Genomic DNA, 23,701 nt, shown 5'->3' on the forward strand with positions numbered 1-23,701 from the left:
TTACTGCCAGCACCCATCAGGATCCGATTAGCTCACCTGTAAGCTCTTTCTGTAGCCAGCTGTTTCAGCTCATGTATACAAATATGTACCTCACCTGTCTGCAGTTCTGTCTGCATTTTATGATGTGAGATCATTGATCAGCCCACCATGAGCCTGCCAGTTATACCAATGATTCTGGTATAAAAAAGAATATGAAACCACTAAGCTTATGTCAAGCAGCAAACTGAACTCATGGGAGTTCAACTTCTGATGCCAGTGAAACCAATATGTATTTCAAGTATTTTTTTTCATCTGTGTAGGACTTCTGGCCCAGCTGAGTATTAGAATAAATGTAATTTCTACAACCCAAGCTTACAGTTTCCCTTGGAGAGATAACGCTTGTGGACAAAGGTTACATTTTAATTGATCTGATGTAGCGGGGAGAGACAGACAAGTTTCAGGCAGATGAGCTGTTTTTCAGGGTAATGCAGTAGGCTGAGTGATTTGGCAGATGCTGAGAGCAGATCCAGGCAGTAGAAAAGTTTAGCTTTTATAATCTTCCATTTGGTGCATCCGCATGGTTTGCAGTTGCACTCCAGAAGGCCATTGGCTGAGGCTTTTTTATTTCCCCAAGAGAAAACCTTGTCCAGGACTCCCCATGCATGCTGTGACCCTACTCTCTCATTCACCAAAGCCAAGTCATGATGGGCAGATTTTTGTTCCCTACTTGTGCCATCTCCAAAACTTGCTTGCCCTCTACCTCCCAGGGCCACTGCTTCCTGTGACCAGAGTCTTCCTGCTTCCCTAAGTCCAGGTTTGCTGCAGAGCTTGGCTTAGATGGTGAGCACCACGGGCTTTTAGTTTAACCTGTTTGGAATACACCAAGGACATTACTCAACCAAGAAATCTTTACTTCTGATGTAAAAAAGCCTGATCTTCCAGATAATGGAAATCCAGACATCCAGAAACCAAAGCAGGGTTGATTGAGTTGGAGTATCTCTTTCTTCTCTTTCTTAAACTCTTACTCCCTGTGGCTGTTCTTGTCACTCTGATCCAAGGAGAAGTGTGGCCCCATAAATTTCCCCCTTTTAAATCACAACAGGAAGTCCCTTGTTTCATGGTCTGGCTCACCAGATTCCTTATGTTGGGTTCCTGCGGGGTGCTGGCCTACAGTTTGATAGATTTTTCTTCAAAGATGTGCCACGAAAACTGTGTGAACTACAGTGGGCAGGTTTGCCTTGACCAGGCTGAGAGTGCTTATATCACAGAGCACATTATGTGCACATAATACAAAGCAGAGCTCATGATATGTTACAGGCATACTCCAGCACATCACACCACATGCACCTGTGTAAGCAAATAAGAGGAGTGATGAGCAAAGTGAATAGACAACATAATGAAAAGGAATACTGTAGGAGTGAAATTTTATATTTTTCTGCTGAAGGAAGGCACTCCACTAGGACAAGCAGCTGTGCTGGAAGAGCTGTCACAGTGCATTCCCCTGTGTGCTTGATCCTGGTGGAAACACGATTTAGCAAAGAGATAGAGCTAGTTATGAAAGAGATGGGAACTATGAACAAATAGATGCCTGGTGATTTCTACTGTATCTGCTTTTTATCTTTAATATTTCCTGTTCACTGGAGGCAATGGAAACTGATTTAGGATGCCAAAGAATAAAGAGAAAAATTTTCCGTTCAGAAATTCACAGCAGAGAATCTTGTGTCTCCAAATACTACCTATGTTCTTTTAAAGTATACAGCTAACAGAAGTCATGGAGATGTCTTTTGGAAAGAGCTGTTTCAAGGAAAATCAGAGATACCGAACAAAAACTTGGCAGCCTTTGTGTCAGCTCATGAAAAATTGTGAAAATTATGTAATGAACAGCATGCAAATGAGAACTCAGTGGTGTGAACAGCAGATTACTGGGACTGATGGGTTGGTTGGAACAACAGAAACAAAATTTGAAAGTGTATAAAAATGGTTGAGGTTATTGTGAAAGGAAAAAAACCCACATGCTTGTGCTCGGAACGAACAGGAGATCTGGTGCATGATGTAAGGTCCTTGGGACTTGAAGGAGATCAAGGAGAGGAAGCATCCTCAGTATACTGGAGCAACTCCTCTAAATCAGAAGGAGAAAACGGCAGCTCAGGCTGGACCCTTGCCAGGCCTTCAGAGGCAAGCTGATGGATGGACACTGCAAGACTTCCCAGAGTGGTAGTAGCTGCAAGCAGATGCCGCAGCCACAGAGTGTTTTGGGGCTAATTGTATTAGTTTTGACAGGCTTGCTAACAGCTGTATTTCTGAACTTCCTGGGGGAGCAAAGGCCAGGGCAGGCAGTGGAGCTGGTAGTTGATTCATAAAGCCATCCTTTGGGAAAGGAGCCTTGGAAGATTTATGCCCGAGGGCTGGCAAACAGGAGTTCTCTGGCCTGGTCTGGTGAATGTGGCCAGAAAAAGGTCAAATAATTAATCTCAGTCCCTGTAGAGAGACCCAGTTCATAAAGTAAGGTGAACTGGAGAGAAGGCTGTTGGAGGAACTCCTGTTGTCAGGTTTGTCCATTTGGCCACAGGAAGGTGGGTGACTACCTGGGTGAACTGCCTGTGTGTTCATCACCCCAGGCTGTGCTTTTCTAAAAAAAAAATCTTTTGTTTTTAATAAATACTACTCAGCTTTGTGAAAGTTACCTGGAAACCCTCTGGACTCCCTGAAGAAGATGACTAGCACAGGGGTAGATCTGGTGGGGTATTCAGGTTCCCTCCCTACCTGGAAGGGCAGCCAGCAGTGGCCAGGTGGGACCACAAGCTTTTTTTGCAAAGAGGTGAGAGCTTTAGGCTTGAAACTGCTGCTGCCCCTGTAGACACACAAGAGAAGGAAAAACCTTGACAATAGCAATGCATGTCAGTCACTGCAGACAACAAACACAAACCACCCACCTCCTGCTTTTCCATCCCTCAGCTATTTCCACAGAGCTACTTTTAAGAAACCGTGGAGGAGAGAAGGAGGCTTAAAGAACAGAACATTTTTTTGGTGATGACAACACTGATTAGTCCCAGGGTATTCACGTAGGTTGTCTGGTGTGAATTTAACAGCTTACCAGAAATAAAAAAATCTGTGGCTTGATGGGAATGGAAACACCAGTTATACCCTGCAGCATCAAGTAGCTTTAATCATGGCACCACCCTGAATGTTTTGGGACTGAGTCTCTGCATTCATTAATGTGGACCAGGTTTTTCCACTCAGCCCTCTGTGTGTTTTGAGTGCATCCATCCATCCAGGGGAGAGATACCGCTCCTGCAGGTCTCCCAGGAGCCAAGGAGAAGGGATTAAACACCAGCTCTGGCAAAAGCAGATCACTGTTTGTCTTGTTTTAAGACAATTTAATAAGTGGACACTCTGAAATAAGTTACCTTCCATCATAGTTTTAATCAACCCCTTTCCGCCAATATGGAGAAATAAATACAAGTAGATGTAAGTGAAGAAAATAACAGTTTATTAGCAAAACAAAATAGCAACAGGCAAAAAATAACAGTAATAGTCACTAGTTACAAAGGTGTTGAAATCTCATTGCCTCCCGGGGAACAAGGGGAAACTCAAAATGGGGGAGTGACCCCCCCAAGATGGTGCCCTCCTCAGGCGACCGCATGGTCTGGGAGACACGAGGAAGATGGCAGACAAATCCCACTTGGTGCAACCTTCTTTCTGGATAAAAAAAAAGAACAGCAAACCAAACCAAAACCAACAGGAAGGCAGGAGCTTATGAAGCAGTTCTGGTGGCAGAATTGCTGGTGTTGCCGGGACACCCCGGCCCCACGCTGTCAGCCTCCAGTTCATTGGGTGTTGGTGCTGTTGTCTTGCTTCCTCATCCTGAACTCCACCAGTGTTGGTGCTGCTGCTCCTGAGCCGTGGGTGTGTTGGGGGAAGAAACGATCCCCCGGTGCACTGCAAACAGCACCCCCCAGCCCCAATGGCTCTAGCCCCACATTGCAAAATTCACTCTGAAACAGGTTTTTATTGGGAAATGCAGCTTCTCGGGTTGCTACTGTTGAGTCCAGAAACCTGCCTGAAACAACCTCCTCTGAAGATAAGAGAGAGAAAAAAAAAAACCATGAAGGGGAGCCTCTGCCTTGAGCCAGAGCTCGGAGGAAAGAGAGTTCTGCTTGGGTGACCCTGGCTTTAAAAAAACCCGGTACCCACTGGCCCTGTGATGCCATTTCCCACTGCACTGCTGGGTCTTGGAGAGACAGTAACAGTTCTGGGCAGATAGATGTGGAATAAAATAACATCTTGGGTTATCCACAATACTCTTGCTGTGTTTTCTTACCTACACGATCCAGCCAGGGAGAAGGGCATGGGGCCTCTATGTGCAAACTTAATTTGCAAAATTTTGTCCCTCTGACTCTATTGTTAATATTTTTAACTTTTTCTGGAGATGTAAGAAGACTTAATAGGTCTTAGAAAGGTACTGCTTTGCTACTGTTTTTTCCCCTCTTTTTTGGCAATAAAATATAAAAAGAAATCCCAAAACTAAAGCCAAGACCCAAAATCAAGATTCTGAGATTCCACAGAAGGCATCAATAGATCAACTTTTGTCCTAGCAAACCTTGGTAATATTCTTTCCTGTTTCTATGTGGGAAATAGAAAATCAAAACAGGACTCACAAATGTTAGATATTTCTTGTAGTTTTTCTGTATAAATGAGTACCTAATCAAATGTAAATTCTTAACTTTTCCTGCTTCGAATTTCCTTATTATGGCTTCTCTTGGAGTTTGCTGCTTATATTCAGTTTTTCTTGTAAAGCTGTACTGTGGCTGAACTAAGTGAACAGCTGTGTCAGACATAAACCCTACAAAGAGCCAGAACATGTCTGTGGTTACCCTTCCAAATTTTTACAGAGGAAATACATAATTGAAAAGTGAACTAGTAATTTTATTTATCTCAGTAGTTGTTTGGGGTTTTTTTCCCATTTTTCTCAATGCAATTTGTTTAGTTTATTAGCCAGCATCTGGCTTTTTGTCTTATTTGTGCTATTTACAGAGAAAGCAATCAGTGTAGTTTCTGTGCTCTTTTTTGGAAAAAGCACTATTTCTGATCTCAGAAGCACTTTTTCCTAAGCCATTGATATAACCACTGCTGACTGATCTATTGATGCCCATCTAGTAAGTACATTAAAGTAATTTTTATATATATTTTTGGAAAACTTGGGTGAATGACTCATGGAATTAATGCATCACCAACTGTAATTGAGAGAGGCTCTGTACAGAACTGCTTATTAGAGCAGCAAGATGACAGACATTGATACAGAAGGATTTAAATGATCTCATTTTGTCAGTCTTGCTGCTGCAGTGCATAGTTGCACTGAGGTGGGATAGGTTTGAAACACAGTGTCCTCATTCCCCCCGGGCTCAATGTTTTGTTTGGACATGGAGGAATATAAAATGAACACATGCTTAGTCCTGTAAAGTTTGATTCAGCTGTCAAGCAGAAGACAGTCGAGTTACATGGTAGGTAAAAAGTCATCATAGAAATGTAAAAAGTGCATTACTTACTATCCTGAGTAGTGAGAGACAGGTGAGGGAAATAATCTGAGTCTCCTTTCTCCCATCTCTTGTCCTGGCTGTAGGTGTTTGCCTTCACCAGGCATCTGCTGGCTGTTAGCAGACAAAGGTAGTTAGAAATCCCTGGCTTTTGTCATCTCTGCAGAAGCTTGTCTTTGCTCAGGAGCTAGCAGGGCTCATTGATGGAGCTTTAAAATAGATGTGCCAGGGAAGGTGACAATGTCAGGCTTGCCCTTGAGAAGCTGTGGGATGACATACCAAGGTTAGAGGGACAGGGTGCAGGTGAGGGCCCTCAGGCAGTGGACCTGAGATGTACTGGCCACACTGAGCACATTTGACGTCTTATGGAGACAAGCCAGGGGCTCCTGAGGTAACAGAAGCCAAGAAATACCAGTGAAATATCTCACTGAAATGAAAGGATGTTCTTCCAAGAAGGCAACATGAGCTGACAGCTCAGCTGAGGTGCCTTTGCACCAGAGTAACAGTGTGGGCAACAAACAGGAGGAATGGGAAGTCACTGTGCTGCTGTGAAGTTATGATCTCGTTACATTACTGAAACTGGGTGGGACAAATCCCATGACTGGATTGCACCTATGGATGGTGTTCAAGAAAAGAAAGGGGGTTGCCCTCTCTATCAGGAGGGGGATTGAGTGTGAAGTTCTGTTTCTGAAGAATAGGCATGAACAGATTGAAAGCCTGTGGGTAAGAATCAGACACTGAGACAACAAAGAGAACCTCATGGCTGACACATACTACAGGCTGCTCAGCCGAGGGGAGCCTGTTGACAAAGCCTTCTTGCTCCAGCTGCAGGAGGCATTGTGCTTACAGGCTCTTGTCCTGCTGGGGGCCTTCAACCACGCTGACACCTGCTGGGCAAGTAACACGGTGAGCTGTGGGCAGTCCAGGAGACCTCTGTAGTGCATGGCGGATAACTTCTTAAGGTTATAGACAGCCCTACCAGAGGGGATGTGATACTGGACCTGTGGGTTGCCAATACAAGCTAATTGGGGCCATCAAGATTGGAGGCAGCATGGGCTGCAGTGATCATGCACTGGTGGAGTTTGCAGTCCTGAGGGATACGGATCAGGCAAAGAGTAAGTCAGAATCATGAATTTCAGGAAAGCAAACTTCCAGGTGATCAAGGATGTAGTCAATAGGACCTTCTGGGAAACTGCTCTGAGGGACAAGGGAGCAAAAGATGTGTGGCAGATCTTTAAGGATGCTTTAGAGAACAAGAACTAGCAATCCCCAGGAGGAAAAGTTCAGGCAAGGAACGCAGGAGACTGGCATGGGTTAGTCAGGACCTGCTGGTCAAACTAAAGGGCAAGAAAGAAATCCACAGTCAGTGGAAGCAAGGACAGGTATCCAGGTAAGATTACAGGGTCACAGCCCAGTTGTGTAGGAATGGGGTGAGGAAGGCAAAGGCAAAGCTGGAGCTTAACTTCACAAAGGTCACAGACAACAGCATGAAGAACTTCTATAGGTGTGTCAGCCGGAAAATGAAGGTCAAAGAAAGCATTTACCCCCTTGATAAGCAAGGCTGGCAAACTGGTAACTAGGATGAGGAGAAGGCTGAGGTGCTCAAAAATTTTTTGCCTCAACCCTCACTGGCAACCTCTCTTCTCACACCTTTCGAGTAGATGGAGTGTAAAATGTGACTGGGGGAGCAAAGTCCCTCAGAGAGAATCAGGTTTGTGACCACCTGAGGAACCTGAAAGTACGTAAGTCTATGCGACCTGATGAGATGCATTCCAGAGTCTTGGTAGAATTGACTATGTAGTTGCCAAGCCACTCTCCATGATACTCAAAAAGTCATGTCAGTCAGAAAATGAAAAAGAAAGTTCAGCTTTCCTGTATTTGCACAGCCCGTTACACTGCTTAGGGCTGCATCTACCCTCTGAGCAAGTAATTGCTGGAAATTGTATGCTTGTGTTTCTGTGTCATCAGGCTTTTCCTAGAGTTTTCTGACTACTCTCATCTGCCTTCCTGTGATTTTGAAGAGTACTCTGTTGGTAACTCCTGAATGATTGCTATAAATTAGCTGTCATGGGCATTTGCAGGAGGATTGTGGCATGCTGCAAAATGAAGCTGCATGTTACATTTTTGAGAGGCTATACCACTGTGCATTCATGAAATTCTCCACAGACTGGAAAATTACTCCCACAAACAAGTGTGGAAAGTTGTCTGCTTCTTTACTCCAAGGAACCCCCGCTTTGCCTTGCTTTGCTCTCACAATTGCTCTGTGTCAGCCCTTGAGGTCTGCATTGTGAGACCTCCCTTTCTGCATCAATGGCACATCACTGCTGTTACTGAAGTACAGTTTAGGGTAAAGGCCATTTAGTCAATGCTGCCATTCATTTGGAAGAAGTTTAACGTTGGCATTTTCTGTGCTTGGTACTGCCAAGTGCCACGCTCCCTGATCCTGATTAGCAAAGCATTTAAACTTACACATAAAGCGCTCTATCAGTGCTCTCATTGATTTTGGTGCAGCCAACTACACATTTAAACTTTCAAAAGAAGCTAAAATTATTAGTTTGGGAGTGAGAGCACTCTGTTTCTGGAGAGGTAATGAATATATACAACTAATCTTTTTAGAAAAAGCAACCAACCCCACCCCCAGTTAAAAACGGAGTTCATGATCTTTGCTCTCATACCTGTGGTGAATCAGACAAAGTGGGAGCAAGTGCACAACACACAGAGAGCAGAGTCAAATTTACAGTGACATAATCATCCCAGTTGGAAATTATAAGAGGTTTTCTTTTAAACCACTATTTTTTTTCTTTTAAACCACTATTTTTTTTCTTTTAAACCTTAGTCTACTTATAATTAAGTTTTAAAACCTGGCAGCCATTTAAGCTTCCTAGCTGGTAATTTGAGGTCTTCATGTGAATGTATTTTTCTATGTCAGTGCTAATTTATTTCTGAAAAAAAAAAAAACCCCAAAAAAACCGGAAGATTACTATTACAAGAAGGATCTGTTTTCTGTGGGGTTTCTCTTGCAGTGCAGACAAAAATAGGGCTGAAATCTAAACTGAAATTGCCAGGTATGGATTCTGAATTGTAGGTTTCTTTGTAAGTAAAATGATCCAAGTTCAGACTAGCCTAAAAACATAGATTCTTCATCTGAATTGGATATTGTCAATTACATCAATTAAAACCAAATGTGCAAGAAGCATTTGACTTCTGATGGAGCCTTGGTCATTTCCCTCTATCTTCCTGTGAAAAAACATGCATACTAGGGGCAGGCATATGCCAATAAATAAATGCCGTGTGTGCTAACTTGTGTGAACTAACTGGACGTATGCATGCAAGTGGATGCTATGGACTCCCATTTTATGTAGTGGCAGATTAAGTATTTGGCATGCACATTAGGTGCCTATTTTAAAATATTTATTCCTGTGTTTATTTTTCTTTCAAATACCGCTGCAGTAACAAGTTACTTGTACTTAACCAGTGATTTTGTATCTTTCCCCAGTAGACTAAAACCAGACAGTAGATATAAAGAGAAATTATGATAAGAGGCAAAAGAAATTCCATTCCCTAAAAAGGGAAAGAAAATGCAGCTTTTCTTTATTTGCACAGCCCCTTACACTGCTTAGGGCTGCAGCTATCTCCTAGCAATCATTTATCTTACATCAGTTAAACAAAATGTCGGGTACAAAAGGGTTGCTGTGCACTGTGTCTGCAGCTGAGAGATGGAGCAGATGCAGGGGGATGCTGTAACATGCACTTCCCAAAGAATCAGGTGTTGTCAGAGTGACTGTCTGTTCCTGGCATCTTCCTGAGGGTCGGTGGGAGAGGACTTTGGGAACCTCATGAAGCGGATCTATACCTGCTCTTTGCCTTGAGGGGGTAGTGACTATCCATGAAGATGATTTTCTTTCATTGGAGAGAATGCTTTTGAAAAGGCAACAAGAGAGCTTCTAGGAAGGAACCCCAGAGTGTCTTGGTGGGACACAAAGAATGGGAGGGTTCGGGCAGGATTTGGGAGGGGAGGGTGTGCCTCAAAGGCAAGCACTGTATTAACATCAGTGTGACTGCTGAAGTTTCTGAGTTATCCAAGTATTTACCTATGCATGGAAACTGACAAGCTCTGTGGTCAAGTGAGATGAGATTAAGGAAGAAGTATATGCTCTGGAGATTCTGAAAAGGCTAAGTGTGATGTGCTGCTGGGTAAAGGGCTAATTTGACACAGGCCCTGACAGCACTTATGCTTCCAGCTCGGGTGATGTGAATTAGTATCAGAAGTGAGACTTGTCTAATATACATTGACACTAGGTTAGAAGGATCATTTTCCTGATTGTCTATGGGATAATGTTTCAGACATCAGTCCTAACTTGTCTTATTGTTTTGTTTTGTGGTGGTTTGGATTTTTAAAACTTATTTTAAAATTTTCATTTTTTGTATCACTTGTTTCTGGCATTGCTTTTCAGGTTTCTGTGACTCCTGTATTCCATTTAACTCTCCTGATCTTGGTTTTGATGTCTTAGTAGAGCCTCCAGGACCTATGTTTCACTGAAATTTGTTTACTGTTGCCTCATATTTCTATATGATGTTTCTTTCACACTTTTTTTGCCTCCTCATGCACTTCTAGCTTGTCATTGCGCCCTTTCATTCTCATACAGAAGGCTGTTTTAGACCCTGCTCCAGAGAGTAATTCTAAAATAATCTTGGACTGGTGATATGTTTAAATGTTGCTTTACATTTTGCAATTTTTTTGAGTCAGCAGATTTGAACGTTTATTTTACTACTTAAGAGTGTCTTTCTAGTTTTATTCTTTGAAACCAGAAATGCTTTGGAAGTTTTTAGCTGCAATGTTCCATTTTATGTATTGTTTTTAAAATTAAATGAAAATAAAAAGTTTTGATCTATAAACCAACTAAATATTCCTGCAAAACATTTCTAGTGTGCAAATTATCTTGTCAATCAAGTTGTCTATCTACAGCTATCAGTTCCAGAGGGTACTACTTAATAATCTGCTTTGCACTGACAAAATATCTTGTCTTAAAATTTCCAATAATTTAAAAATTGTGTTTGAAAATGGTGGGAGACACATTTGTATGAGTACAGTAGGATATCGAAAGGTTAAATGACTTACCAGATGAGTGGTGGTCTCAGTCTCCTGACCTAGTCCTAGAACTACCATTCCTTCCTAAATAAGTATTTTTTCCAGAGATGCAAAAGCAAAGCCTGCCATTTACTATTCTGATGCGTGTCCCTTCCCAGGACATTACATTTCTGTGGATACGTCTTATGAGGGTGAGAAAGCAGTGCTGTCCAGCCCTGATCTGTACTCCGAGGAATGGAGCTGTGTCAGACTGATTTATCAGATAGCCACAACTTCAGACACCTCACCTGATCCTGCCAGGCTCAACCTGTACCTGCGGCAGGAAGGAGAAAGTTTTGATCGTTTGCTGTGGTCGGCCAAGGAGCCATCGGATAGCTGGCTCATAGCTAGCTTAGATTTAATGAACAGCACAAAGAAATATAAGGTAAGCCCAATTTTAGAAGATGCGACAGGCTTTCTGGTGCATACGTTGGGCTGTACAAACTGCTTTTTTAATGTATGCAAACTTATTTCGAGTCCTTCTAAGGCTGGCAGCAGGAGTCAGCTGAGCCTTCTGTCCCTAGCACCCATGAGCAGAGCTGGCACCAGGCAGTGCTCTGAGCAGCAGCTGTGGAGTAGCTCACAGGGGCACACAGCCAGCTGAGCCCTGCAGCAAGGATGCCTCACCTCCTGGTATCCCTGCGGAGCTGCTGGTGCCACGTGGCAGATATGGGAACTCACAAGCCCCGGGTCTGCGGCTGGGCTCACTTATTCCTGCCCTCTGTGCCTTTCTGGAAGGAGTCAAATGCTGACGAAAGAGTATTTCTACCCAGAAACCATCATGTTGTGTCACTCACAATAACATCTTGCATAACCACAGCTGAGCAATATGGAATTCCATACTCTTAAATGAAGTGTGGGAATTTTTTGCCTTTTCTTATTGTCCTTCAGTGTGTCTTCTGTGCTTGAGGAAGAGCACTGACTCCATCTTTAATACATTCTGCCAAGCTCTTTCAGCAAAAGCACATCTGACTCTAAGGATGATGGTTTCCCAAGATATATTTAATTTGTTCCCCTGTTTATCCTGTTTAAATATTCAAGGTACTAATGAAACTCTAAAATTGACAGTTTGGTTTATATTGTGCAGCTTGTACTGGAAGGTGAAATGGGACAAGATAAATCCACCAGTATAGCAGTTTTTGAAATCAAAATAACTTCTGGATATTGTATTGGTACGTACTCTCTGATCAATCCTCATACTCTCTGCACAGAAAAAAATACCTTGTTGGCAGTTTTAAAAGTGGATCGAAGGTCTGGGTTTAAAAAAAAGACAATGGCTTTTTCCTGATTGAAAAGTACACTGCCATATTCAATATAGATAATTTTTAAGCTAAGATTGCACAAACTAGTAAGTGGGGTTTTTTCACCTATCTCTGTGATATATATAGACATATTACATACAATAATTAATTCCAAATCTATTTATTGTTCAAGCAGGAACAAGTGTTATATTTTAAAGAAACTTTGCACTTCTTCAAATACTAGACATAACAGCTGCAACATTATTTCTGCTCTCTGCCTGCTTATGGCTTCCTTACAGTGGCATCCAGAGACTGCAGACTCAAAACTCTGCTGATATGTATTTACACTTAGTGCTGTTTCTTCATGACATTTGCTAAAAACTGCTAATGAAGTTCAAAAATTCCAGTGTCTAGGAGGCTTGAGGATCTTCACATTTCTGGAGAGCTCTGGTGGAGTCCAGCCAAGTTGTCACAATTCTTTGGCTCTGTGAAGGAAACAAAGCAGTTGCGTTACTGTTATGAAATACTAATCCTGCTTTGCTTCTGGCCATCCCTGATTTACAAGTGAAAGTTCTGCTTTGACTATTTACTACTAGGAGGTGATATATTTAAGTTGGCTTTATTTGGTTCTAAATTACAGCAGTCCTATGCTGGCAAATGATGAAAAGACAGATTGGCCCAAAGAAGATGGAAACGAAAATTTTATCAAAAATTGTGGATAGGTTTGCTTCTATTTATTATAAGCTCTTAAATGCTGCGTCCAGTTTTATAAATACAGGCATTATCTGCTCTGCCATATGTGAAGCAAGGCCAGTGCTTAGTAATTTGCTCTTCCTATTTCTGTAATGAAAATGTGTGCACTCAGCTGGTGGTGTCTGCAATTGCAGAATGTGACTTTGAAGAAAATCATCTTTGTGGCTATGTGAACCGCTGGAATCCTAACGTCAACTGGTTTGTTGGTGGAGGGAACATTCGGAATTCTCAGTCTATCCTGCCCAAAGACCACACACTTAACAGTGCACTGGGTAAGCAACAAATGTAGAGCAGAAATATAGTGGAAAAATCTGAATCTGTGATTCATGTATGACTCTCATACTGCGAGTTATTATTATGCGAGTTCTTTCCATTGTTGGGTTGGGGTGGGGATGGTAAGAGTGATTTATGGGGAAAAAAAGAGATTAGAATGAGGTTATGGGATTTTGCAGAAGTTCACACAAAATTGCCTGTAAGCTTTGTAATAAGGCTGCTACACGCTTTGCTAGGATTCAAAAGTACTCAGAGGTAAGGGTAAAATTTTGGATGGGAGAGGTGGAAAATTCAACTTTCTGCATATTCGAAAAGTATGGGCCACAATGAGTTTCAGATTCTTGTACTGCTGCTCTGTACATCTGGCAGGGGTTTTCTTTCCAGTGGCTGTTGAGAAAATTGAGTAGGAAAACCAAGGTATTAAAACACGCTTGGAGAATCTTGGGTTAAACTGTACAGTTTAGAAGTTTTGTTTCTTTCAGTCAAATGTGGTGCTGTTAATACAGCCCCTCAGCGGCATAATGCTGGAAGGAATTACTGGAATTTCAGCACTTGCCTTGTATGAAATGCTTGTCCTGGACACCTTGCTGAGGGAAGAGTTTTTTACACAGCCATGAAGAAGGGTTGGGGGATAACTTCACCTTTGCACAAGGTCCCACAGCAGGTGATGGTCAATACACCTGGCTGCTGGTGCCCACTGTGTGTCTTGGACATAATGATGCTTGTGGCAGTGCAAGGAATCACATTATGAAAAGCAGGGTTGATCCTCTTTCCTTAACTCATGCCGCTGTGCCTTTTTATTTATTTCACAATTGTGTGAGTTGAGTACAGAGTGTCACTCCACCCCCGCGTCACCCCCTGGCACTGAAATGCTGGTAAAATTTTGGTGAAAGTTTAACTCGCCACAACTTCAACAGCCGACAGCAGATCAACCTATTAAATAAGTACTGTGACAGGAAATGCTCCCAGCTGGGAGGGATGTGTTTTCTTGTAGCCACAGCATTTCTATTTCACACCAAGCCCTCACTGCTGACCATTTACTGAGAGTACCTCAAGAAGCCTAAAGCCACGGAAGAGCCTTCTTTTTGCAAGAATTGGGCTGTGGAGTTGCATCATCCAGGGAGATTGTAGCTAAGCTATGAGATGTGCTAAAACTGCAGAACAGAAGTGAAGCTGAGAACCTCGCAGGCAAGTATCGCTGAAGTCACCAGTCTGGTGCTGAAGTGCACAACCTGGAGGAGACCCCCAGCCAAGCAAGTTCTTTCCCCTCCTTCCACCGGAGTGAAGCAAGAAGTGACATCTAAAGGTCTGAGTCCTCTGTGTGCTAATTAACATAGTGATGCCCACACAAACCTAATGGCACAGTTTGCAGTGTTCATGCTGAAGTACCCCACCAGTCTGACGCTTCAGTCTCCTCCAGGCTTTCTACCTGAGAAGAACCATTTTTTTGTTCATCATACACTGCTTGATGCTGTCTTTCGGGGAGTGCAGAAGAAGAAAAACTACAGATGCACAGCATGTTTGTGAACATGGATGAGTCCTGTTTAAATTCAGATAACACTCCCAAAATTAAAGTATTAGAAAATTTGAAAATCCTGCAGGTCATATTGGCTCATATTCATGATAGGAAGGTACTCTCCTCATGTGTAATGCAGTTTTCTGCTCATTAACATCTCCCAAAAATCTTCTTCAAGGATTTTACATAAAAACTCAAGTCTATGCAGTAAAAATAAGTCATTTATAAACCAAATCCTAGATAGACTGAGCAGAAATGTACTGATTAAAAGCTATTTGTTAATAATTTGATATATTATATGAGCTGCTGTATAAAACATGAGGAAACACATGGCTTTGTTAATTTACTTGGGTTGCTTCAGTATAAGTTGCACTTGAGAAAGACTAAATACTATACAGAGCTGTTGGGAGGGAGGCAATTTACACAGTTGTTACACATTTTTCCATTTATGAATGGCTCCCAAAATTTAGAGTTTATTACGTTTCAAATAGAAATAAATATATTATTTATGATAATAGTAATAATTTATGATAATAATAATTGTTATTATTATCTATGATAATAATAAATATATTATTTATGATAATAATATTATTTATGATAATAATAAATAATAATATATTATTTATGATAGTAATAATATTTATGATAATATCATATTATTTATGATAATAATAATAAGAAAGAGCTAAGACTGACATTTTGCCAGTGGTATTTTAGCCAAACAATTTTGGGTTGCACATAAGAGGAAAGGAGAGAAAAAAACCCCAACATTATAGAATTACTAAAAATTTTCTGGGAAGCAACCATTGTTGGCCAGATCATAGATGTGTATGTCTAGTCCCTGTTCCTCTCCTGATACTTCTTGTAAGTGGTGTTCTTTAAAGAGTGTCCTTATACAAAGGTTTTTCTTCTGCTTCTAGGTCACTACATGTATGTAGATTCTGTTTATGTCAAACATTTTCAGGAAGTGGCCCAGCTAATCTCACCAAAGACCATGGCCCCAGTATCTGGCTGCTTATCTTTTTATTATCAACTTAAGCAGGAAAGCAGCATTGTTTTTACTGTTTACTTAAGAGACATGAGTGGCTTTTATGAAGAGATCTGGAAAACAGACAGTGCACTGAATGCAGACTGGACACTAGCAGAAGTCGACTTCAATGCGCCATATCCCATGGAGGTAAAACAATCCTTCCTGTACAGTCCAGCTGCAACTTCCAGGTTGCCTCAGACATGAGTGCCAGCTCAGGCTAAGCCAGGAACATGGCAGGGACTATCCAGTATCTGAAAGATGTCTTTAAAGATAGTGGTGATCTGTGATTTCCTTTGACCTTTGCATAAGGGTCAAGGAGGGATCACTTTCCACACTCATGCTTGATTTTGAAGCCAGCTGGTGCAGTGCTTTATCGGAGTACCTTGGGAGGTTGTAGAGTCTGACTAATGGGAGGTTTTTCAGTTGCTGAATAATACCAATGTTCTCTCAGTTCCCTATTTTTGTGACTCTATGATCCGTTTTTGAAGATGCTGAGTATCATAAAATTATGCATAAGAAAAATACTGCCGAAGAAAAATTCAAACCCATATTTGAGGTCTATTCTCCACCCTACTTAGATCCTGCAGTTCATGAGAAAAAGTCCAAACTTGGCTCCTAAGAGTACGGTAGTCCTTGGATGTGAAAGACAGCTCTTGATGGTTATTAAAATGACTTTCGAGAGTATCAGAAAAAAATTGAATTTTTTACTCCCTAGAGTTTACTAAAAAATACTCAAAACGTAATAGATTGAAATAAACAGTGTATATGCATTATATACATATGTGTATACTTACATGTATATTTTACACATATATGTAATTTTTATATATATACACACATATACTCTCTCTATACATAAATACTTCTAACAGATGGATTACGAGTAAATTCTATTTGCTTCAATTCTACCTAAGTTATTTGCTAATTCGCCATAAACCTGCAGATTTCCAGAAATTATTAGGGGTAAAGCTAATTTTATTGAGATGTTGCACAGCTCTTTTATACTCTGTAAAGTCAATGATCATCCATTTAAATCATCAGACTTCAGGGAAAGGAGGGTGGCTCTCATAAGGCTTCATAATACTGAATGGTAAGTGAATTACTGATTCAGTAAATACAAATTAAAAAGTGAAAATCATTCCTAGCACTGTCGATGGAAATTAATTAATGATCACTTAGAGCTTGGCAACACGGTGGTTAATCTTGTGAAAATATCCTCTCGTTTTCTGGTGTCATTCAAAAATCCATCCAGAATGTTGGAAACTATCCATTCTGGAATAAATAAGATGTTGTACCACTGGATGAATGCACAGGGTACCCTTGCGTTCAGCCGGGTATGCAACTTCAGCTCTCTCAGTTAAAAAAAATATTTTTAAAGATTAAAAAAAGATTAAAAAAATATTGTCCAAGAGGGAGATGCAGGTAATTAAAAGTATGGAGAAGTTACATTAATGAAATAACAGTTTTCAGCCCTTACAAAAAAAGATCAAAGTAGAGTATGGTAGAGGTTCTTAGGAGTCATGGAGGAGACAGAAAAGATTAGCTGTTCCCCGTTTCTCAAAATTTATATTGCTGTTCCAAATTCTTAGCTACCATGTAAGTTTTAAAATAAAATAAACAGAAGGTCTTTGAATATATGACACAACCGTAGAACTCACTTCCACAGCATACCATAGATACCATTATTAAGATCAGTTTAAAAACTGATTAGAAAAATTAATGGGAAAGAAAGAATCCATGAGGAATATAATGTAAGGGAAGAAGAACTGAAAGCCTGTCATTGTCTTCAGTTCTTTCTGTAGGTGCTCTCTGCTGGAAAAAAAACCTAAAAGGCTAAACAGGCCTTTAATCTGCTCAAGGAATTTTTATGTAATCCAACACAGTAATTATTTTAGAGATCATTTTACAGAAGTAATTATGAAACCTTACATATAAATTCTTTGGTTGCTTCAAGAGAGTCTTCCTCTTGTTTCATCTGGCTAAAGGAGATTCAGGATTCTTACACTAGCTCTGCTAGTTTGCCTCCCATCCTTAGGCAAAACATCACAGGCATTGCTTTCACTGAAAAGAATCTCACTCTGAAAGCGTTTGTCCTTATTTCCTTGCTTTGTCCCTGGGGCTGGCTCTCAAAGCTTTCCTGTACCTCAGAGCTTTGATACTTAAGAGAAGTTTTAAGACACTTCCTCAAGAGTTATAGATTGTCCTCCACTTACTTGAGGAAATTATATCCCCTGGGAATGACTAAATACAAGCATTGTTTGATCTTTGCGGTAAACAAAACACAGCAATAGCTTTTCTGGTTCTTAAATAAATTCTGTACAGGAAACCTTCCCTGACAGCTAATGCCAAGTCACGCGTTTCAGTGTCTGAGGATGTTTACAGAAAACTGTAAAATTCAATATTTTAATAACAGAGTAGTGAACACAGGGGGGCTTTAGCTCGATTCAGACAGATTCTAGATAAAATTGGGAGTTCTAGTCAGTACAGACTGATGATTGTAAATAGTGGTTTTGTATAATACAATGGCAGAAGTCTTACTGCATCTTTAAAACTGGTGCTTCATAAAGCAGAAGACCCTATGTTCCCTTTGGTTTTTCCTTGACCTTGAGTGAGCAAAGATCTACTGCCAAGGTCAGGCTCTGATTTATATCCCTAATAAGTGATATAATTTAATTTGTGCCAACACTTGCAGGACTGTATGACATGTGCTGGACTCTGTCTGGGACATCCAATCAGAATTCTGTATTTCAAAGATGTGTACCAAAATTATTGCTAAGTATATGGCAGATGAATAACAGCTTGTTATAATTTCTAGGTAATATTCGAAGTCGCTTTCAATAGCGCTAAGGGAGGTTATGTTGCCCTTGATGACATTTCTTTCTCTCCAGTTTACTGCAGCAATCAGACAGGTATGACGAGCTCCTACTGCTATTCATCTCCCTTGTTTTCCCCCTTTGCCTTGCCCCTCAGAACTCTGTCTGTCAGTATTTGCAATATTTGGTGCTAACTTCTCAACTGACCAGTGCCATTGGGCTCCTCTTCCTTCAGAAGACATAACAGCAGATAACACGAGTGCCATTCATTTTTTCCAAAAACCAGGCCTTAATGATTCTTTTTCCAAAAACCTTGCCTCAGGGTTCTGCAACTGGAGTGCTGGACTGAATGCTGTATTTGCATCACTACGGGTTTTGAGAAATTAGCACTTGCAGGCCTGTCACAGAAAGAGAGGGTGGATTTTCCCAGGTGTGATGGTATGAGGAAGTAAATGCCCTGGGCTTTTCATTAATGCCAGTGTAGGCGTTTTTTGTGCTACATGCCCTGAGGTATTCTTCAGAGCCAAAACATGAGCCTTACCTTCCTGTCTTCAGTCTCCCAGGAGGTATTACTCATCTCAGACAGTGTCATGTCTGTCAGGTATTTGTTAGGCTTTCACAACAACAGACATCACCTGAATCCATGTGACCTCTGCTGTAGAGGCACTTGGGACAAAGGACTTTGTCATTTTGAATGCAGCCTCTTAAGTAGCTCTGTACTGGCTGCTGGGTTTTTACTGTGGTACTAAACACAAGTCAAAAGCAGATTAGTGGTTTCCCACTGATACCATCTATTCCTTTGGTCATAAGTTTGAATTTTTTGGCTAATTCTTTGAAGTGATCAAGGAAAAAGAGGCTGTTTCTTCCCCCTTTTTATCTCAGAGTATCTGCTAGCTGTGCCTCCACTGCTGAAGTATCACTGCTGATGGAAGTAGATTCCAGATACATTAATCATTAATAATCCACATCTCCTGGCTGGGTAAATCCATTGTTTCATTATGTCCTCAATACCTTTTTGGTGTTTACTTTATTTTGCAACAAAAATCCCAAGTTACGTTTGCAATTTTCAAGGGGTTGGAGCTGTGTGCTTATCTGTGTTTTCCATTTTAATTTTCAGACAACTTATATGTATAGAGGAAGGGGATAAATTTTATAGCATTTTCTGCCCCAATGGTTAAGTTCAGATCTAATCCGAATGGTTCAGAATCTATTCTGAATATGATAGGTTCATATAGAACTTTGCCTACTAACTTTGATTTTGAAGGTTGGTTTTGTGGTTGTTATGGGGTTTTTTATTTGAGAAATGAAATTAAATAATTTCCTTTGTACTTTGTTGAAATGCAAGACATACTGTTTGATCCTTCAGACTTATCAAATATTGTCATCTTCAATTCTTCTGAGTAGAGACATTAAAAAGCAAGAGATCTCAATTTTCCTTGTAGTTCCGCCATAGCAGTATATAGAACAGCACTGAGTTTTTTCTTTATATTTTTCTGGAAGTTTTGTTCAACAAAAGTCTCAATATTAGCCAAATGGAGGAGGAGGTACCAGAGTACTAAACTTGCTCAGCAATGATGAATCAGAATATGGGTTTAATGCCATGTGGTAGTGCTCCACCTGCCTTGTCTTTAACTAGGAAAGCAGAGGTGGGAGGCCGCAGCTGCAGGAAGAGGAAAACACACAGAAGGGGGGCACAGATTTGGCCTATCTGAGGCTGAAAAGACCTCAGGCATCACTCCAAAGCCAACTTTTTTCTTCTGAAGCTGACTGTCTGTGTACCTGTCCCTGCTGGAAAATCTCTCTTAGTCTCCCTGAAGAAGGGTCACGTGTGCTGCTGTAGAGTGGTGCACACAACGTCCTGGGTCTGGGCTCCTGATGAAGCCAAAATTTGCTTGATAGCTTTGGGTTGTGCCCCTCCTTCCCCCAGCACCTTGTGTAAGAGACTGGTGAGGCCTTTAAAGAAGTGGAAATGTTTTATTTGTGGGCACTTTTTTTCAGACTAAAGCAAGTCCTGACCCATGAATTCCATAATGCAGGTTATGAGAGAGCCATCAGCAAGGGCTGGGGGGTCGTAGCTTTGCTTTTAATCAACTTTTCTATAAATGGTTCAGCTTTCCTCACTGCAGTGTTAGCACTTTGTGAGGCAAGCTGCAGAGAAAAGTAGCCATGAGGCGGTACATGAACTAAAAACTATTTTACTTACATACTTACAGCGTGCGTATGCACACACGTTACACATAAAGGATTTTTAATAAGTGCTCTTTAGAAAAATACTAGATGTTGATGTTCAGTGCACACATGGGCACACACACACACACTCATTTTGTCCTAGTATCTTTTCAATGAAGGAGCAGATGAAAACAAATGGTTAGGATGTCTCTGTGAATATGTCCTGAAGGAAGAATCTGGTCTTAATATCTGTAGCTTATTTGTGTTTTAGAGGGACTATGAAGCAGATTTTCTCCTGGCTCCAGCAAAAATCTAAGAATACTTGCAATAGAAATTTGATAGTTTGATTTCATTGTGACTATGCACTATGTATGTGTAACATCTTTGCACATGCTCATCTTCTGTAAAGAAAAGCAAGATGAACCAAAGTATGCTTTGGCATCCTTCTGCTTCAAATACCTATGCTTATCACACTGTACTCCTCCTAACAGAACATCTGTGTCTTTCTTTTAGGAACTCCTTTCAATCCTGCCAATGCAGGCTGCAATTTTGAGGAAGATCTGTGTAATTTTTACCAAGATCACAAAGATGGCCCAGGATGGAGCAGAGTGAAAGTGAAGCGCAATGTGTATAGAGCAGGAGATCACACTACTGGGTTTGGTGAATCAAAACTGCTTTTTCCTAGAAGAGTCAAAACGATATATAAATGTTATATAAAAGGTTATATAAAGGTTAACCCACTGTATCACTGTTCACCTGTTAATTAATATCACTGGCACAATGGTTAGTCTGCCTCACTGCAACTCTCTGTGATTAAAACCGGTGTCCACAGCTTGATCCTGTCTGGAACTCTGGCTGTGCTTCCCCATGTGTAAAGGAGGAAGGTCACCTGTTGAATAGTCAGGCAGAGCCATAAATCAGAGTATCTTCACTATACTACTCTGTAGTTGCTGGAGGGATGAATCCACAAAAAAATACTTATGCAAGTAAATGTAGTCATAGCTTAATGCACTGTTTTTACTATAGAGGAAAAGTGGCCTTTTAGCCCTTCTGGGCTTAGGATAGTTGTCATTTTTAAGGGAAAACTGATCTATTGTGTAGTGAAACCGCCTGGTGAAAGGACTGTGAATAAGTTCTGAAATTCAAACATCTGTTTGTGTATTTATGGTTATTAATTATATGTGCTAAAGTCTCACCTCCTTATAGTTGGTGCAGAGAATAATAGGCCTTGTGCCCTACCCTCGTTTTTTTTGTCTTGCAGTTGTAATCTTGAAACAGCCAGTTTTCCAGTGAGGCCAGCAGGCCAGGGAATTTTTCAGGGTAAATTTGATAAGTACTTATTTCTGGTAACTTAGCCATGTGCCAGTTTAGCTAGAAGCAGACAGGATGCTTTTGGAAAAAAATTGTTATTTCCTGTCAGAGTGTGATAAATCTATTTCTTGCCAGTTGGAACCATTTTTATAACCCAAGTCTGATGCAATAACAAAATCTGCTTTAATAGCAAATCAGCTGTGCTAATAGAATATGAAATACAATCATTATGCTGTCTTGCAGGTTATTACTTGTTGGCAAACACAAAGTTTACATCACAGCCTGGGTACATTGGACGTCTGTATGGCCCGACCCTGCCAGGAAACTTACAGTTTTGTCTGCGTTTTTATTATGCCCTATATGGGTTTTTCAAGATGAGTGGCACTCTTGCAGTTTACATCTTTGAGGAGAATCATGTAGTTCAAGAGAAAATCTGGTCTGTCTTGGACTCTCCAAAGGGAGTTTGGACTCAAGCTGAAATCTCCTTCAAAAAACCTATGCCTTGCAAGGTAAGAGCCAACTCTTCAAATTTGCTGAATTCTTACAAGAGATTTTCCTTGCCTTCTCGTCTCAGAATTCTTGGTTACACAGGAATTAAACCTAAATGAGCTATACCTACAAAGTGAATTAGTATTCCCCAGGTAGTACAGTGGTGTGTAGAATGTTTCCTCACAGCCTGGCTGCCATGGGAGCCCCGATGTAGGGGCTTTTTACCAGGAACAGGTACAAAGTTGCCCTGGTGTCCTCAACTGTAGTCACAGTATTGCTAGAGATCTCACCAGAGGAGCTCTAACAAAAGCCAGTTGTGTCTCGGTTTCTCAGCATGCTCCACATTCACTCATTTTTGTTTGCTTGTTTCCTATGTGAGTCACATCATCCTCATACTCAATTAGAGATTTTAATTAATCAAAAAAGCACTGGTAAGTTCTGGTCAAAATGCGGAGTTGATCCTACTTCCCTAAACTTAACTGCTGGGCTACAATATGAAACCAGAAATCAGTGTAAATGAGAGCAATGGGCTTGAAGAATTTGTAAAGCCACGTTTGAGAGGTCATATTATCTCAGCAAGTTAATAACACATTGGTATTTGACATCACCTCCTGACTAAGTCCTTAAGCCATTGTAATTCCTCATTTCCACTGTTTTTACAAAGACTGACTTTTACACGTATTTCTGTAAGTGCTACTTCTGTAGTGATCCTGATTTCTGTAACAGACTTTCACTATCAGCAGGTCATCTAAGGAGGACCAGACAGATCACTACATGTTGACCAGAGTGTGATAATATGATGAACATATGAATGGAAGCTTGTCTTGCAACTAACTCTTCCTAAATTAAAGACAAACATCTTAAGCATTTTGTCCACTACAAATTAGTTTTTGAAATAACAGTAGTTACTGAGCGTAAAAGTTCACCAAAACCCAGCTGCCTGTGTTGAGGCAAATTTATATTTAAAATTTCAGTCTTACTTGTTGACTAGTGTTTTCTGTCAGATACCTGATACCTTAAAGCTTCAATGAGATTTTTATTTACTTTATGCATAAAACATAACAGAATTTATAATTCCCTTTCAACTGTTAGAGAATAAAAAAAAAATTTTATTATGCCCAGCAAGTGCATACTAGAAAGGTTTCTCATATTATCATCCCAAGATATTTGTGGAAAAGTTAAAATGGCAAACTTATAATTTACTTTTGTCATCTCCTGTTTAGGTATTTCTTATTGGAAAGGTTTAGTAGCTTATGTATCATAATCAACTGTGTGAGTAGTGATGACATCTAAGTATGACTGTTAAAACTAGTTGACAGCCTTGGAAGTGGAAGGTTTTTTAGCATCAGACATTTCCAGCATGAAATTTGTGAAGAACAATTTTTGTTTCCCTAGAAGTCAGTATATTTAAAACAGTTGTGAAGAAGCTTACTTCGCTGCTTTTGAGCCTGAAGATGTGTAG

At 40.6% G+C, this 23,701-nt stretch overlaps 1 protein-coding gene across 1 annotated transcript in view; it reads left to right on the forward strand.

The window, feature by feature from the left end:
* Window positions 1-6,564: 6,564 nt before the first annotated feature.
* The window catches only part of MAMDC2 (MAM domain containing 2), a 32,578-nt gene continuing 15,441 nt past the window's right edge, over window positions 6,565-23,701 (forward strand). Inside the window, exons 1-8 of the mRNA XM_008635374.2 lie at window positions 6,565-6,628; window positions 10,761-11,026; window positions 11,729-11,813; window positions 12,770-12,907; window positions 15,348-15,604; window positions 18,273-18,366; window positions 20,953-21,099; window positions 21,994-22,259. Of these exons, the coding sequence (XP_008633596.1) occupies window positions 6,565-6,628; window positions 10,761-11,026; window positions 11,729-11,813; window positions 12,770-12,907; window positions 15,348-15,604; window positions 18,273-18,366; window positions 20,953-21,099; window positions 21,994-22,259 (1,317 nt within the window). The remainder of the gene's footprint in view (window positions 6,629-10,760; window positions 11,027-11,728; window positions 11,814-12,769; window positions 12,908-15,347; window positions 15,605-18,272; window positions 18,367-20,952; window positions 21,100-21,993; window positions 22,260-23,701) is intronic.

This window comes from Corvus brachyrhynchos, unplaced genomic scaffold (assembly GCF_000691975.1).
Source record: "Corvus brachyrhynchos isolate BGI_N302 unplaced genomic scaffold, ASM69197v1 scaffold716, whole genome shotgun sequence".
NCBI classification, from domain to species: Eukaryota; Metazoa; Chordata; class Aves; order Passeriformes; family Corvidae; genus Corvus; species Corvus brachyrhynchos.